Consider the following 15,521-nt stretch of genomic DNA (forward strand, 5'->3'; position numbering starts at 1 on the left):
TGTGAACTAAAAAATGTTGACACTTTTTTGGACGGAAACATTTTTATATTGACTCCTATTTGCTGGGCAATTTGCATCATTGTGTTGTGTAAAATTTGGATATAATCAGATGGAACTCTGTTTGTAATCAAGATCAGCTCACCACTACAATATATGGGTGTGAAATTTTTGTATATTATCAAGTATTTTTTAATAAATTAAATTTTTCGTTTTGAAATATTAAAAAAAAATGGAACTGCTGGAGTTATACAACGACTGCTACATTGGAGATTGAGGGGTGTTATTTTTCAGGATGAAAATTACCGCGAGAAAGTTGAACGAACCCCATTTAAAAATGCGATGTTTGATTGGTTTTGATAGTTTGAGAAACATTGCTCAACCAATGAAAAGTCTCTGACTCGATAGCGTCGCAGCGACAGTGGCACCATCTGTGTTTTTGTGATTACCAATATCTATAGCACCGAAGTTAGCTGACAGCACGAAGTAATACTATTACTTCGTGGCTGACAGCTCGGGAGGTAGGTTGGTGACGTTTGTGTGTTTGTGTGTGAGAATAATAATGTGTGCGCTGCCAGACGCGAATTGAACGTTTGAAAATACTGATGTAGATCGATGTGTAACTTACGGTAATGAATTGTTGAAGATAAGTCATTGTTGAAATGGAGCTGTTCCGTACTGATACGCATTTCATATTCGTCAAAGAGCAGCACAGCCTGTGGTGTGACAAGTTGACTGGTGAATTTACTGCTAGATCAGGTAAGTGAAATGATATGCTTCTCATTTTTCTTTGTTCTATTTTCATGTATTGCTGATGACAATTATGCGGTGGGCTAGTTTCAAGTCCATCTCATAATTTCGTTATCAAGTTATTCCGGTATATGCTTTTGTTAGTGGGCGTCGTATGTCATTTTTTTTCAAATCAAAACAGTGACATACTGATAATCGACCATCGTCATTTTTTTTTTTTTTTTTACAATTATTATCTATTATTCTACTTGACGAAAGTCTTTCATATTATTTGGTGACTGTTATTAACGAATAAATTGATCGACCGCAAGATAATTCGGATGGGCGGAAATTAAATTATGAATACTAAGACTGAAAGTAACATGACAAGACCAAAAATATGAGCATTCTCATCTATTCTTATATATTCATTTTTGACACGAATTTGCATACGTTTTGTTACTTCAAAATATCCTGAAGCTTCTGGAACATGTGATGAATCCTTAACAAATGTGATTCGCTTTATTCAGACTGGGAATGGGCGACAGCCGTTGATCCGGAATGTCTTGGTACATTCTACGGAGTAATGGGAAAAATCGAACAGGCTTCTGTTTTGGACTCTCGTATAATGTTGATAAAGGAGGTTGAACCTGTTGGCGAGCTTCACGGCGGGCACGTCGTTTTCAAGATCAAGTCAGTTGCGTTTTTGCCACTAGGAATTGACAGTACAGACATCGGCCTACTGCCTTGCAAGAAGCATCAAAATTTACCGCGAAAAAAAGGCCAGGGAGGACTGTTCGACATACCGCAAAAAGCCAGCTTCGCAAAGACCTGGGGCTCCATCAAGAGCGCAACAAACACGATAAAAAACACAACACAGCAAGCTGCCGCCTTGGCTACGTCACAGGTGAAAGTTTTTTAGTGACACACACTTGATTGCACCTCTTCGATTCCTTAAAATTTAGCAATGTATTGTTTATTTACTGTATGTATATGAATTCAGGTGAAAAGTACCGTGATTAAGAGAAGTAGCAGCAAAGAGAGGGAAAAATTTGAAAAACGTATACTCGATGAGCTCAGCAAAATATTTATGGAAACAGATTCTTTCTTCTTTTGTCGAACTGGCGACATCACCAATACTCTTCAGAGACAGTCTGCACAAAGGGAGCTAGGCAAGGGTAGCTGTGACAGGAGCAAACCGCTCTGGCAAAGAGTTGATGACAGATTTTTTTGGAACAAGCACATGCTTCAGGACATCATCAACTTAAACGTAAGCCAAAATTTTAAGAATAACGATAACGTTAAACTAAATTTTTTTCACCTATAAATCACAGATTCAGATTCCTGAAGATTCTTACGTTGAGAAATTTTCAGAGTGAAAAGGCAGACTGTTGGATATTGCCCATTATCCAAGGCTATGTGCAAATCGAGCAGTGCAAGGTCGAGATCGGTTATGACTGTCAGCAACAGTTCGAGATTTTCAATCTTGCAATTATATCCAGAAGAAGCAGATTCAGAGCTGGAACCAGGTGGGTGCATTGAAACTTATCTTCGTGCGGAAAAAATTGCTACTAAGAAAATTGTAACCACATAAGTTTTTTTAATTTTATAAAGATATAAACGTCGCGGCGTAGACGATGAGGGAAAGTGTGCTAATTACGTTGAAACGGAACAAATGGTTTGGTATCACGATCATCAAGTATCCTTTGTACAGGTGCGTGGAAGTGTTCCTGTATTCTGGTCGCAACCAGGATACAAGTACAGGCCGCCACCCAGAATAGATAAAGGTACGTTTGAAGGACAGTTTTCAGAGTTCTATTTGAAGCGTTTCCAGAAGAAAAATGCACATGGTATAGCAAATACCGCTTTAAAACTGTTAAAATTTCAGCTGACCATTGATTTTCTGTTTCAAAGGAGAGGCTGAGACACAAGTTGCGTTTGAGAAACATTTCAAAGACGAGCTTTCTCTCTATGGGCCAATTTGTGTAATAAATCTGGTCGAACAAACTGGAAAAGAAAAAATTATATGGGAGGCTTACAGCAATCATCTTTTGATGTTTGATCATCCTGATTTGACCTACGCTACATTTGACTTTCACGAATACTGGTGAGGCAAATTTCTGAGCTAAATTTGAACTTTGGAAAACACAAGAAGGACATCAATTATTAATATTTGATTGCAGTCGAGGGATGCATTTCGAAAACGTATCAATACTCATCGGTTCATTGGCTAATATCATATCGGAAATGGGATACTGCTGGCGAGACAAGCAGGGCACAATTTGCACCCAGACAGGCACGTTTCGCGTTAACTGCATAGACTGCCTGGACAGGACAAACGTTGTTCAAACCGCCTTGGGAAAGGCGGTCATGGAAATGCAATTTACAAAGCTGGGATTAATACCACCGGAAGGAACACTACCCGCCAATATTCGCCAGACCTTTCAGCTACTCTGGGCGAACAACGGTGACATTATAAGTAAACAGTACGCCGGCACCAACGCTCTCAAGGTTTGTTCCAAGTCTTGAAATCGTTCAAAACTTTTCTACAAAAATGCCAAAACCGTGAATTGAAACCTAACTTTTTATCCTGTAGGGTGATTACACCAGGACTGGGGAAAGAAAGTTCACTGGACTGATGAAGGATGGAATGAACTCTGCGAACAGGTAATTCGGTATGGTGAAGCAAACTATTCGATTCACCCAACTTGATAGCTGAGATCAGTTCTCATTTTGATTAACACGATTATTGCACGCTCAATCTCTGTTTTGTCTCCTTTGTTTCCTTACCTGTCGACGAAATCACCTGTTACCGAAATTTTCCCGTAGATATTTTCAACAACACTTTAAGGATGACCTGCGTCAGGCAGCTATTGACATCCTCCTAGGCTATCCAATCCTCATTGACGAACTCAAGAGAGATTGGTCTGACTACTTAGACATCATTGACAATTGCAGTCGCGAATTAATACCCATACAACCGCCACCCATAGAGTTAATCATCGCCAATTGGCCAGAATTTTTATACGCTAACGCCATGTACCACTTAGGCAGGTGCGTTCATTACACATTTTGAATAATTCTCACGAAAAAGCATTTATCGTATTCCTCTTTCTCTCTCACTCGCTCTCTGTCTCTCTCTTTCTCTCTTTCACACTCAGTCTTTCTCCCTTTGAAAAGTTTTTACCTATTCAGTACCTCGCTATTTACTTATCAATTATGACGATCTTAAGTAAAGTCTTTTGTCCAATGCATGTTTCCAACTAAGCTTAATGTCACAAATTAAACACGAAAAGTCAATTTACTATTACAAAAACATACGCAAGAACATCATATAAATTACCATCAGATTTCACACTTGAATTAAATTTTTCCTTCAACCAACATTTACGTTCCATTTGTTGTGTTACTGTCGTAAAAATATCAGTTGATGATTTGTTTCAATGTGCGAGGATTCACGTTCCTTTCCTGTTGAATAATTTCAACTGTAAAAATGCTGTTTCAGATACTATTTGAATCGATTCAAAGATGTCTACAGGCAGGCGACAATTGACATGATGTTAGGAAATGCAGTTTCCGAAGAAATATTCCAGGAACGAAATGACGAAGAAGATAATGCAGCAACCGCCGATCATGTTAAGTTGCTTATTGAGGACTGCAAAAAACTTCTTATTCCAGATCCAGAATTTATTCTTGGAAGTTGGGGACTCATCGACGCAGACCCGGTGTAAGTTTCACATCGACTTATATTCAAACTTCGACTTCTAGCTGTGCGATTTTTTTTCTATGATAAATATTTGCGAAAATTGATGTACTTGTAGAACTGGCGACCCTACAGAAACTGACATGGATACAATACTTATCCTTACGCGGGACAGCTACTACGTTGCTGACTACGACGATCAGATTGATAAGGTGACGAACTACCAGAGGGTATCATTGGCTGACATTACACAAGTCGAGTTTGGCCAGCCTGAGAACACTGTTTCGCTGTTTAAGAATAAACAACACCACTGTGTACGAATTAGTTACAAGGTGAATGGCGAAGTGGGCTTTTTTCACATGTTTCGATCAACAAATCTGAGGTTCTTCAACAACATGGCTGTAGTGATAAAAACCGAAGAGGAAACTGTAGGTGAGATTTACGTACCTTTTACTGTTTGGTTTTTTTTTCTGACTAATTTATCAGTATTTTGTTATCTTCGAACAAGATTGAACCATCATTCACTAATTTTACAGAATCTCTAAGGGCCATCTGCGAGGCGATATCTGTTGCAATGGAGATCGCCGAGTTACCCAATATTCCTGTTGCTATGAACGTCATGCTGGACAGACGACGAAGCAAATTAGTACACTCAAAGGGCTCTACTGGACTTTTGGACATCTCATCGCTTCCGGAATTAACGAGGAACGTGTCCGAGACGCAATTGTTAGCTCTAAAAAGTGCAGGTAAGAAGCGGTGTTTGTAAAATTACATGCTTGCAGTTTCCTGCCAATACCCTTTATTTCATGGTAAAAATATCGAGACTTAGTAAGGAGATTCTCCTCGATAACTGGAGTACTCAATGGATTGGCGATGCCTGAAAACGATGAAGATCTAATAGAAACACTTAAGGAGACACTGAGTTCCTCTCTTTGTGACTATCTTTTGAATCGCTGACAAAGTATTAAAAAATTGATCACAAGTTTTTTTCGCAATCTCCGTATCAAATATATATTCTAACATAGTATTATAAGCTGATGTACACGTCATTTCATCATGTGCCTGTTCGTTGAAAAATTCAGGGACAAAAGCTCTGAGCAACATGACTGAGCAATTCAGTAAACTGAATAAACTGAGTCACAGTTTCAACGCGAAGAGGCCGATAGATATAGCGAAAAGCTTGGAACGAAAACTGGACGGATCCTCATCTAAGCCCATTTTCACTGTGGGAAATCGTGATATAGAGGGAAATTCGAACAGCAAATCGATCAATAGTAACAGCAGCAGTGAGGATGACGCGAATGCTGAAGTTTCTCCCGATCAGATTCAGTCGAAGAATCGGGACCAGAGTTTTGTGCGGGATCAGAGACTTCCGGAAGCCTACATGCCGACGGTGGGAATTGTAATGGGAGTGAAGAACGAAGAAAAAAGCGGACACGGAAAAAAACAGGCCAACGAATCGTTGGGTAGAAATGTTCACAGCGCTTCGTATCTGGAGGAAAATCCTGACGTGGAGCCAATCGTAGACAGACTTAACCTTATATCGACGTCAAAGTCCGGAGCGAGTACGCTGAGTCCTTCGCCACAGAAAACTGCCGCCAATACACCCGAGATTACGATTCAGGGTGTCGGCGAAGGTTGCATTGAAGACAAGGAGAAAGTCACACCTCCCAACACTTTGAATCTTTCTAAAAACATCAGTCATTCGTCGGGTGAAGTCGACCACAACGCGATGCGCCAAAATTCCCCGGCTAACACTCTGTTCAATGATGAAACTCACAGTAGAATGCAGGATAAGAAGAGAGCGAACTCCGAGCAGGATTTGACCCTTAATATCACTTCGTCTCAGAGCGAATCGGCTCTCAAATCAATTCGAAGCAATATCGTAAATATCGCAAACGTTACCAGTCCTGTCGCAGTTTCGGCTAAAGATATTCTATCACCGTTCTCGAAGTTCGCTAAAGGCGTGCAAAACTTGGGAGCCAATCTGGACCCCAGAAAATTGAAACAGGGTCAGGCTGGTATGCCCAGAAATTTGTCCGACCATCACCTTGAGCAGCAACAGAGGCTGCGGGAGAGATGGGGGAAATGTAAGTCGAGGTTGATAGCTTTGTAAATTCTGAATTGAGATATGGAGCTGATTCGGCAATGCGGAGAGTTCAGAAATACATCGTGGGTATATTGCAAATATCGCATAGATCCGAGTTTTATCTAGAACAGCCTTACATTTCACGAGTGACGGAAAACCCAGGGAGGTAGAAAAATTCATATTTAACGCTGCTGATGAACTTTAAAGTTTGATTCTCGTTTTGAGAGAAAACTTATCATCGAAAAATTGGTGCAATCGTCGGTAATAAATTTTACGCTGTAATGTAATTTGTAGTATCGTGAAAAAAAAAAAATGGACAGAACGATGTAAAGAAATGAAGTTAAGTGTTAGAGATGATTATTGACCACTAGTTAGGGTAGTTCGGTTATTACTATTTATTGATACGTAACGTAACGGCCTTATTGACAGTAAGATCATTTGCGCTTTCCAATTAATCGTCCATAACGTTTTAGTGGTTTACTAATGCATATGGATTAGGTGTAAACTGATTAACATAAAAATTGTTCAATTTTCGTGCGAATTGATGTCCGTATCCAAAGTCGTATTTGTAGTTCTTTAAAAAAAAGAAAAACAGGTTACACAAGTGCTCGCATGAAATGAACTTGCGTATGTCATAATAAGGCATTTCCTGTCTATTTAGCAATAAAAAAAGCATGACAACGAAGTTTTAATGAAAAAAAAAGAACCAAAAAAATTTACTATTTCAAGACGACAGTAAGACGCGTCGATTACTTGTTAGGCTGAAATTTTACTCTCAAACTATTTATTTATCCCTTATCATATGCGATATTTTATTTATTTAATTCCACATTAAACCGCGTTGCTGAATTGGCTTGGTTATCAAATGTAAGGAGGTGAAGTAATCTTTTGATGTATACAATAGTTTTAGAAAATAGCCTGTAGATACACATATTTACAAGCGAAATACAAAGAGTCAATTCTTTCCTACGTGTGAATATTTTAGGGGGAACACAAAAAAAAAAAATGATTTCATATTTATTTTAAACGCACTTGGAGATTTTCTATAATTATATACGATGATATTTACCATGACTGTAGTAATTATACGTGTAACATTCCATTTACATTGGCTGTGGGCATTTTTCACGTCAAATCAACAATTCATTATGCAATTGTCAGCTCAGTCTCTGCAATTCTAAGAACAGACTTCTGACAATATTCGATAATTTGACTCGGAATATGCCTACTTCTAACTTCCATAGGACAGATTCAATCCAAATATAGATTTATAATCGAGTAATATCCATTGCAGAAATCTCAAACAATTAGATATTTACGATGAAAGTGCAAGAGAAATTGAATCAAGTTTACAATACTAGGTAGGAAGTATCTTAAAAACTAGTACAGTGGCCAAATGAGATTACATTTAGCAGATATCCAATGATTGCAAAGACACGGAGATATTATTATGGATAATTTTTTTTCTTTTTAACATATACACGTATTTGAATCTACTTATATTATAATTGACGATTGAATTATGAATTAGTTTTGGCAAACGCTTTACATATTTATTAGTAAATATAATTATAAAATATTGTTTGTCGACTAGGAACAAATACATTCTTTGACATAACGTCAATGTCAGGTTATCTTTTTAACTTGATGCATCATTGAGGCTTGCAATTGATATTTTTACTAGATTGCAATTAGAATTGAGAGGGGGAGGAAATTACAGAAACCTTGTAGTCAATTATGTACATAACATATTATTACGCGCTCATATCGTTGCAGACAAAGTATTTGTATAGTCAAATTGCAAATTAACATACGATTGAGTAATTGAATTATGTAGCAAAGTATACATATAGTGATTTAGCAAAAGAGAACAATCACACGAGTCACACTCTGCAGTGAAATCTTTAAAACCCTGTGTCGTTAAGTTTTAATAGAATCTTATAAGAAAAAATCTTGAACCAAATACTAAATCGCTTCATTAAATTTTTAACAGAGCTTTGATAGATGATTCACAGCAATTCCTTTTCATTTCTCTATCCGTTTTTCATATCATCTAATTCGTAATCACACGTCGTGCAATTTGCCAGATCCATATTTATCATATTGAATTATAGATATTTATAATAGTTTGCTTTGATATATGTATATTATTTTAACACGATTATTTTTCGAGAACTTTAAGTCGCCGGGCAAGTTTTATATCACTGACGTACAAATAATTTTGCTTATTAAGAAAACAAAACGGAAAGACAAGAAAGAATTGATATTATAGTTTTGTCCCAATCACCGTAAATGTAATAATAGATAATCGAAGCTCTGGGTTTGGCATTATTAGGTATAGATTTATTCCATGTAAGCTGGCTTCCTGCATCATAACCAAGTATTATTATTGAGTTTAATTTAACTTAATTTAGATTGTAAAATAATGTAAAATCGTGCACTAATATGTAGCAGATCAGTATTAAAAATCTGTATCAATGTCGGTGTATTACAAGATTACAAATTCTATTATGCATATAGTGGAAAACGAAAAATGAAATTAAAACCGGTTCCTGAAAACCTACCAAAAAATTTTCTCTTCCATTCTTAACGATAATGGAAGATTGATTCTCTGTTTTTCTCAATTTCTTAAACCCACGAAGGGGAAAATTTTTGGTAATGTACCTCTCGAAATCGATTTTATTCACGTAAACTTTGTGCAAATATACGGCTACAAAATACAGAAACACACAGTATCTATGGATGTTGGACTGTTTTACCTTGCCTTTTTTTCGTATCTTACGTCGCTGAATTTTGTGTAGTCAAAAACGTTTTGAATTTTTACCGTGCCGCCGATATTACGGTAGATTTTACGACTGACATGCTGTTGCGATAAGTGGCTTATGAGAGGGAATTTTATGAAATATCCCTTCTATAAGAATGTAAAAAAAAAAAAAATATATGGAATAGTAGCTCGTAAAACGTCTGTCAAACTAACAGTTTTTGCCTCTAATCGAATTGGCTTCTTTGCACTGTATTTTCAATTCAATCTAAGAAAATCCAATCTAAAAAATGTGTGCAAAAATCACTGTAGGATATCGTTAATTTGGTATCAGAAGTTTAACGAAGCCCACAATACTTTGGATACGGAGTATCAGCCCGAGAAATGGTCATTTTCCAACGGGATTACACAATAATGAATCTTGCTCTTGATAAAATTAGGTTCTTAGACCATTTTATTCAAGAAATCAACACTGAAAGTAAACACGCTCTGCAAAATAAACCATTGTATTATGAAATGCCATTTGAAGATGACCATTCATCAGGGCAATATGCTGTCATCAGCGTATTGTTGGCTTTATCAGACTTTTGACATGAAATTGTCAGTTTGAGAACGTCATTTTTGCAGAACTTTTTCAGATTAATTTCGATCAATCGTTAATCCATGCAATTGACCTCTGCGATCTTATAAGTGGGCAAAACCCTTCCGGTAATTGACAATGTTTTTGACAATGAAAGATTCTTCTTTTTGGTTTTGGTCGAAATTTAATCGAACCTAATTTATTTGAAAACCAACATTATTAGACGTGGAAAAGTAATGCTAAAGTTCCGTTTTCAAACAGTTAACGGAAAACGAAAGATTTTTCTTTTTGGTGCTATTCGAACATTTAATTATATATTCAAAACAATCTTTGGAGCCCGATTGGGCCGTGTCCGCAACACCGCTGATGTCCAATAATTCTCGATGTTCAATCGTAGTGCGTGCAACACGGCCTTCGATTAGTTTTGGTGTCCAGTAACGCTGGTGCCCAATCAGCTCGTATCCAAACGGAGTTTACTCGAGATTTTCATCGCTATACAGAGGTGAAATCGCCTGTGTGTAAACAACCATAGATACACTAGTGAAACATTAACTATACTCAGGCGGAATTCGGTTTTCCTCACGCTGCCAAGTATCTTGTTTATTGACAGAACAATTCAACTGATAAAAATCATATATTTCGTTCTAAATCGTAAAGAAGTTATTGGCAGATTTGCTTGTAGTGTATTCAGAAAAATTTAAGTGAAGATGACTCTAGATTTCCAACGACTATTGTCCGAAAAATGAAATGTATCCGACACGATCTTCGCATTTATACCTGCGTACTCTTTCCTCAAACTTGTAGCAGCTGATTTGTATGATTGGAAAATCTGACAATTCTTATCCAGAGATTAAAATCTTGGCGATCGAGTGGGTCGGTAATTGAAACCATCATAATGTCTCAAACCCATTCCGAGCTGAAGATTCTATTGTACGTAAAACGAGTTCTAGACGCGAACGAGCTGCGTGAGGTAATTACGTAATGACACGGTGCGATCGGATCTGTGTTAAATGTTTTTTTTCTCCCCGTATAATATTGCGTTACCATTGAGATGGGATTGGGAATTCGATAAACAGTGTCGGCATTGATACAGTCGAATCAGGAGTCGAAGTAATAAGTGGAAGAGAAAAAGGAGGGTGAGGAAGTTGCGTTACAAGAATTATACTTATACTTCGACGTTTATTTATATACCCAGAGATCAAGGCTGGTTCAGGCTATCTATCAACGCCGCGATCTCCGCAGACTCTATAGCTCTATATAACGACTCAAAAAATAGAGTAAAGCAAAAAAGTAAATAAGAAAGAAAAAAAAAAAAGAAAAACATACTCGTACAGTTTGGAGTAGCGTTTATTTCGTAACAGCTCGATATGTTAATATTAACACATCATGGAGTTATTATTTCTTATTCGTCTCTTGGAGCCAGTAACCTCTTCCAATATTCAAATCAGGATGCGAATTTCTCGCAACTTGTTGCACGTGAGAAAGAAAAACAATATCTCGTATATCCGTACGATATGAGATATTGTTATTATTATTATTAATCTCGTTGTTCACGAAAATCAGGTAATCGAGAAAGCGAGTTTCTTTTATGCATCGGAGAAGGAATAACAGTCCTCGACTGCTTCTCTCAGATAGCGTCAAATTCATCCTGACTAACTACTGTGGGCGAAAATTGTTATTGCAACGACTTTGGCAGGGCTATCTTACCCGCCACGCGACCCTTCGACTCACATCTTTCGGTATTTAAGTCAGGTTTACCGTTTTAGTAATGCTTTCTGTGCAACCCAAATACGCCAATCGGCCTCTCCACGTTCATCGATTTTTCCGATAAGATGCTGAATGGGCAGCGTTGGCTCGGCTTACCGAATAACGATATATTCGGTTTTGGGACGCTTTTTTGTTGCCATGAATCTTCATTAAGGATCAGGTCAAAGTACCGGATTTTTGCTTTTTTTTTATCACGATATTTGCCTTCGAAAAAAATGAGCAACCGTTCTCTTTCGATAATTTTTGGGATTCAAGATGTATTTCAAATCCGGTACAAACTGTTTTGCTCAATTAAGCTAATCAAATCTTCTTGATTTCTCGTCGAAAAAAATTCGATTTATTATTATTTATTCTGCGTCGCAAAGATTCGAACTTCGATGATTGCAATCTGTTTTTTCCTTTCTCTTTATCGGCATATGAGAAAAAAAATTTGTATTTACCGTGCTAGCTTGTAATAAAACACGTTCTAAACTCCGCTGTGAGGATCTTGAAAATATTTCAGAACGACAAGTAATCAATTTTTTATCATACGCGCCAAGTTCTGCGTATAATTCAATTAACGAGATAATATTTAAGCTTCGTAACACAATTAATTATTTCCTATACGAATGAATCTTACCCCAGTGAAAATTTTGGCAAAATCTCAGCTACAATTTTGGAAATATATCAGGTGGAAAAAGTGTCAATTGTATTTTCTGTCCTGAAAACTGCACTCTCATCTCGAATCCGCGATTTTATCGAGAAAAATGAAATATATTCCAACCCAATAAATTTTTATATCGAAAAAGGAAATCCGCTACAGATTTTTTTTTTTTTTTCTTTTTTTCTCCCATTCAAATAGAACTTTTTTCTATGCAACATGATCTTTTGGCGTTTAACAGAGTTCCGGGGATTTTCGATCGGACGTTGCCGAGGGAAAACGTGGATGTGGGGGCGAAATGGGGGGCAAAAGGGGCCAAAAGCATAAAATTAATCTCCCGATCCCGGCTGTTGGCACGCTCGCACAGCTCGGATCGCATTTGTCAACAAGGAACGGGGGGCGACCGCTCACCGGATTAACAACATCAAACACCTTCCTCCTGGACCAGAGCCGAGACCCCCCGTAATTATAGAGACGTCAAAACACCGCGTTTCGGTTTTAAACGCACCTAAGTACACATTGGCCATTCGGTGTATCGGCGCCGATGTAACGTATTTTCATTTTTCCCCGAAGCCGCACGATTTAACGCTGGTCGGTCGTTCCAACGCATTCCTCGAGCTTTTCTTTTGCTCGCTTTTCACCCTTTCCTTCTTCTTCGGCCGCTATTCCGCAGAGACGCTAGACGGTGAGATCGCTCTGGTCAATCAAACATGGCTCTCGATCAGGGCAGAGCGATTGATCGATCAATTGTTTTTAGAGTCGATCGATTAGTTGACAAAAACTATTCATCCGAAGGGCAGAATAATCGGTTCGTCCACAGGAGACTAATTGAAAAAATAATGAATCAAAAGGGCCGATTCATTGGAAAAATAATTAATTGAACGGATCGATTAATCGATTCATATTTTCAATTTTTTTTTTTTACCGTCAGTTCATTGATTAGGTCGATTAGTCTATTGATCTGAAAAACGACTAGTCGATTAGACAGATAGTCGTACTCTTAGAATAAATATAACTACATTTAGTGATTCGCTCCAAAACGTTAACGCGTGGCATAGAATTACTATTTCTTTTCCCCTTTGGCATATCCATGATTTCAGTGATAGAAAATATCAATTTCCATTTCTTCCAGCGTTCGCTAAATTCCTTGTGATATGTATTAGAAATTTTTCATTTCACACGGCGAGTCCTCATTGTCATCGTCGATGATAAAAACGATCAAGCCTTTCCAAAAAACAAATATTTCAATTTTTTCGAGTCCTTGTGTTGATCGGAAAACGTTACGTGATATGAGAAATTAAAATCATCTTGAAAATTGCGTCCAAAATACTGCTCCATTTTCTCAATCATTAAAATAGAAATTGGCTGTCGGTGATTGCAGATAATAGATCGATTTTTCGAGTTAATTTTTTAAGTTTTTATTCCAGGCATCGTTGTATTGCGTCAATTTTTTCACTTTCGCTTACTTTTGCCAGTTGTATAAAATGATTCGATTCGATTCAATTGATATGAAAAAAGCAACTCTTCATTGAACTCAATATTGAGTTCAAATCTCGCCAAACATTATTTTCCTTTTCTACTATCTCGTCACTACTTGATGATTGAACAGACAGACAATCGAATAAGTCGATCCTTTCGTTTGGTCTAAATTAAACAGGTGTCATCACTATATAAAAAATCCAGAAAAAACGAGAGAACAAGAAAAAAAAAAAAATTGCACCGAATTTCTGCGCGGTCTGTGAAGCAATTCCTTCTTGTCGAGAGTTATAATCCTCGAAGCGGCTTGTATCTGGAGATCGTTCCCCGTGCGAATGCCGGGAATGCCGTTCCTCCTCCGAGAGATGATAATAATTATTGGTTTTCTGTCAGAGTTCGCATATAATACGTCCTGCATATCTTCATTGAAACAGGGCTCCTGCCCTTATAATAGCTGACAGGGTACATAACGCACAGTCATGAGAGATCACACACATAGATTCGCGTTTACAGAGTGTGGAGGATTAATTTTCTTTGTCCTCTGAACTCGTAGGCGGAACCGTTTACTCGGTTCGATAACTTCCCACCGTTTAAAATTAGCACGTTAACGGGGTTGGCTGGCCAAAAATCTATACGTTTTGTTTACTCTTCATTAACAGAAAAGATTGGCATTCAAAAGAAAAAGCTTTGGTGTCGATGCTTCACTCCGAATCGCTTCAAAATTGTCAAAAATTTGGCCGATTCGTTATATTTCAACTCTACGATGTTTGATTTTATTCGGGAGACTATTTTTTACAAAATCACACTGCAAGGGTTTTTCTTATTTTTTAGCAGTCGATACAATATTGCCATTTGTTGATCGTAATTGAAGATCCAACAATGCCGATATGAGAAAATAAAGTGTTGCATCAAATATTTGGAAAATAGTTTTGTTTAGTATTTCTGTACTTTTATCGAAATCGTCACTATGAATTTTTCATCATCCGTCAGGTATTTTCTTTATTAATTTATAAAAAAAACTGCGCAACGCAACGGCTTTTTGTTTCAATCAATTTCTGACTCCCTCGTTGAATGAGAAAAATCCAAGTGAGGTTCTTTTTCTAGCTTTGTATTATTTCCCCCGTCGTAATATACAAAAACAAAAGTGAACGGGAGAAAGATAACATCGTCGAGCTTAACACCCGGCGCTCTCTTTTTAAAAAAGCTGCGAAGCTGTTAATTTCTGTATCGCCGTTAACTTGTCATCGTGGTTCTAATTTCTTTTAGGATCCTCTAAGCGCATGGTTTATGGAATTGTGTGTATATACTAGAGTGTTTAAAAAAAAACGACTATTTTTTTTTTTTCGAAGAACATTGAAAAATCTTCCGAGTGTCCCTCAAAAATGACCTCGGTAAAATATGAGCTCTTAATATTGATATTTAGAGGTGGCGATTCTCAATTTTCTATTTCCCATTTAAATAACATGGGAAGAAATTTTTATAAAATTTAGAATTTTATTGCTCGAAAACGAATCAGTATGAAGATATAAAAAAAACATATTCTTGTAGGAAATTTTACGTTCTACAAAAAAGATCTGAATAAAAATTTGCGTAAGGTAAGTCGTTTCGGAGTTATCAGGCCTCAAACATGGAACCGTTTGAAATAATGATGTTATTAATTTATAAATGCTACAAAACTGTACAATACTATTTGTAACTAACTAACTACTACAATAGTATTTAAGTGATATGAGTCAGTTTTGTAGCATTTATAAATTAATAACATCATTATTTAATACT

General features: G+C 37.1%; 1 protein-coding gene across 2 annotated transcripts; it reads left to right on the forward strand.

Moving 5' to 3' along the window:
- The first annotated feature begins 480 nt into the window (after positions 1-480).
- LOC107219247 (phosphatidylinositide phosphatase SAC2) lies at positions 481-9,261 on the forward strand. Of its 2 annotated transcripts, XM_046736582.1 has the most exons (13): positions 481-756; positions 1,257-1,633; positions 1,730-1,996; positions 2,101-2,255; positions 2,341-2,513; positions 2,641-2,833; positions 2,910-3,237; positions 3,323-3,393; positions 3,556-3,780; positions 4,232-4,453; positions 4,548-4,861; positions 4,966-5,175; positions 5,512-9,261. In XM_046736582.1, the coding sequence occupies exons 1-13, from the start codon at positions 660-662 to the stop codon at positions 6,543-6,545; spliced, it is 3,666 nt and encodes a 1,221-aa protein (XP_046592538.1). In that variant the 5' UTR covers positions 481-659; the 3' UTR covers positions 6,546-9,261. The 2 variants fall into 2 exon arrangements, with proteins under 2 accessions (XP_046592538.1, XP_015512896.1); XM_015657410.2 differs by lacking the exon at positions 3,556-3,780.
- Positions 9,262-15,521: the final 6,260 nt, after the last annotated feature.

This window comes from Neodiprion lecontei, chromosome 4, assembly GCF_021901455.1.
Source record: "Neodiprion lecontei isolate iyNeoLeco1 chromosome 4, iyNeoLeco1.1, whole genome shotgun sequence".
Classification (NCBI taxonomy): Eukaryota; Metazoa; Arthropoda; class Insecta; order Hymenoptera; family Diprionidae; genus Neodiprion; species Neodiprion lecontei.

Bases quoted from the DNA above. Each gene is read 5' to 3' on its own strand.
- LOC107219247 (XM_046736582.1), top strand. From the start codon at position 660: ATGGAGCTGTTCCGTACTGATACGCATTTCATATTCGTCAAAGAGCAG. The intron at 3,238-3,322 runs GTTTGTTCCAAG...TTTATCCTGTAG, and splicing joins CCGGCACCAACGCTCTCAAG to GGTGATTACACCAGGACTGG. The intron at 3,394-3,555 runs GTAATTCGGTAT...ATTTTCCCGTAG, and splicing joins GGAATGAACTCTGCGAACAG to ATATTTTCAACAACACTTTA.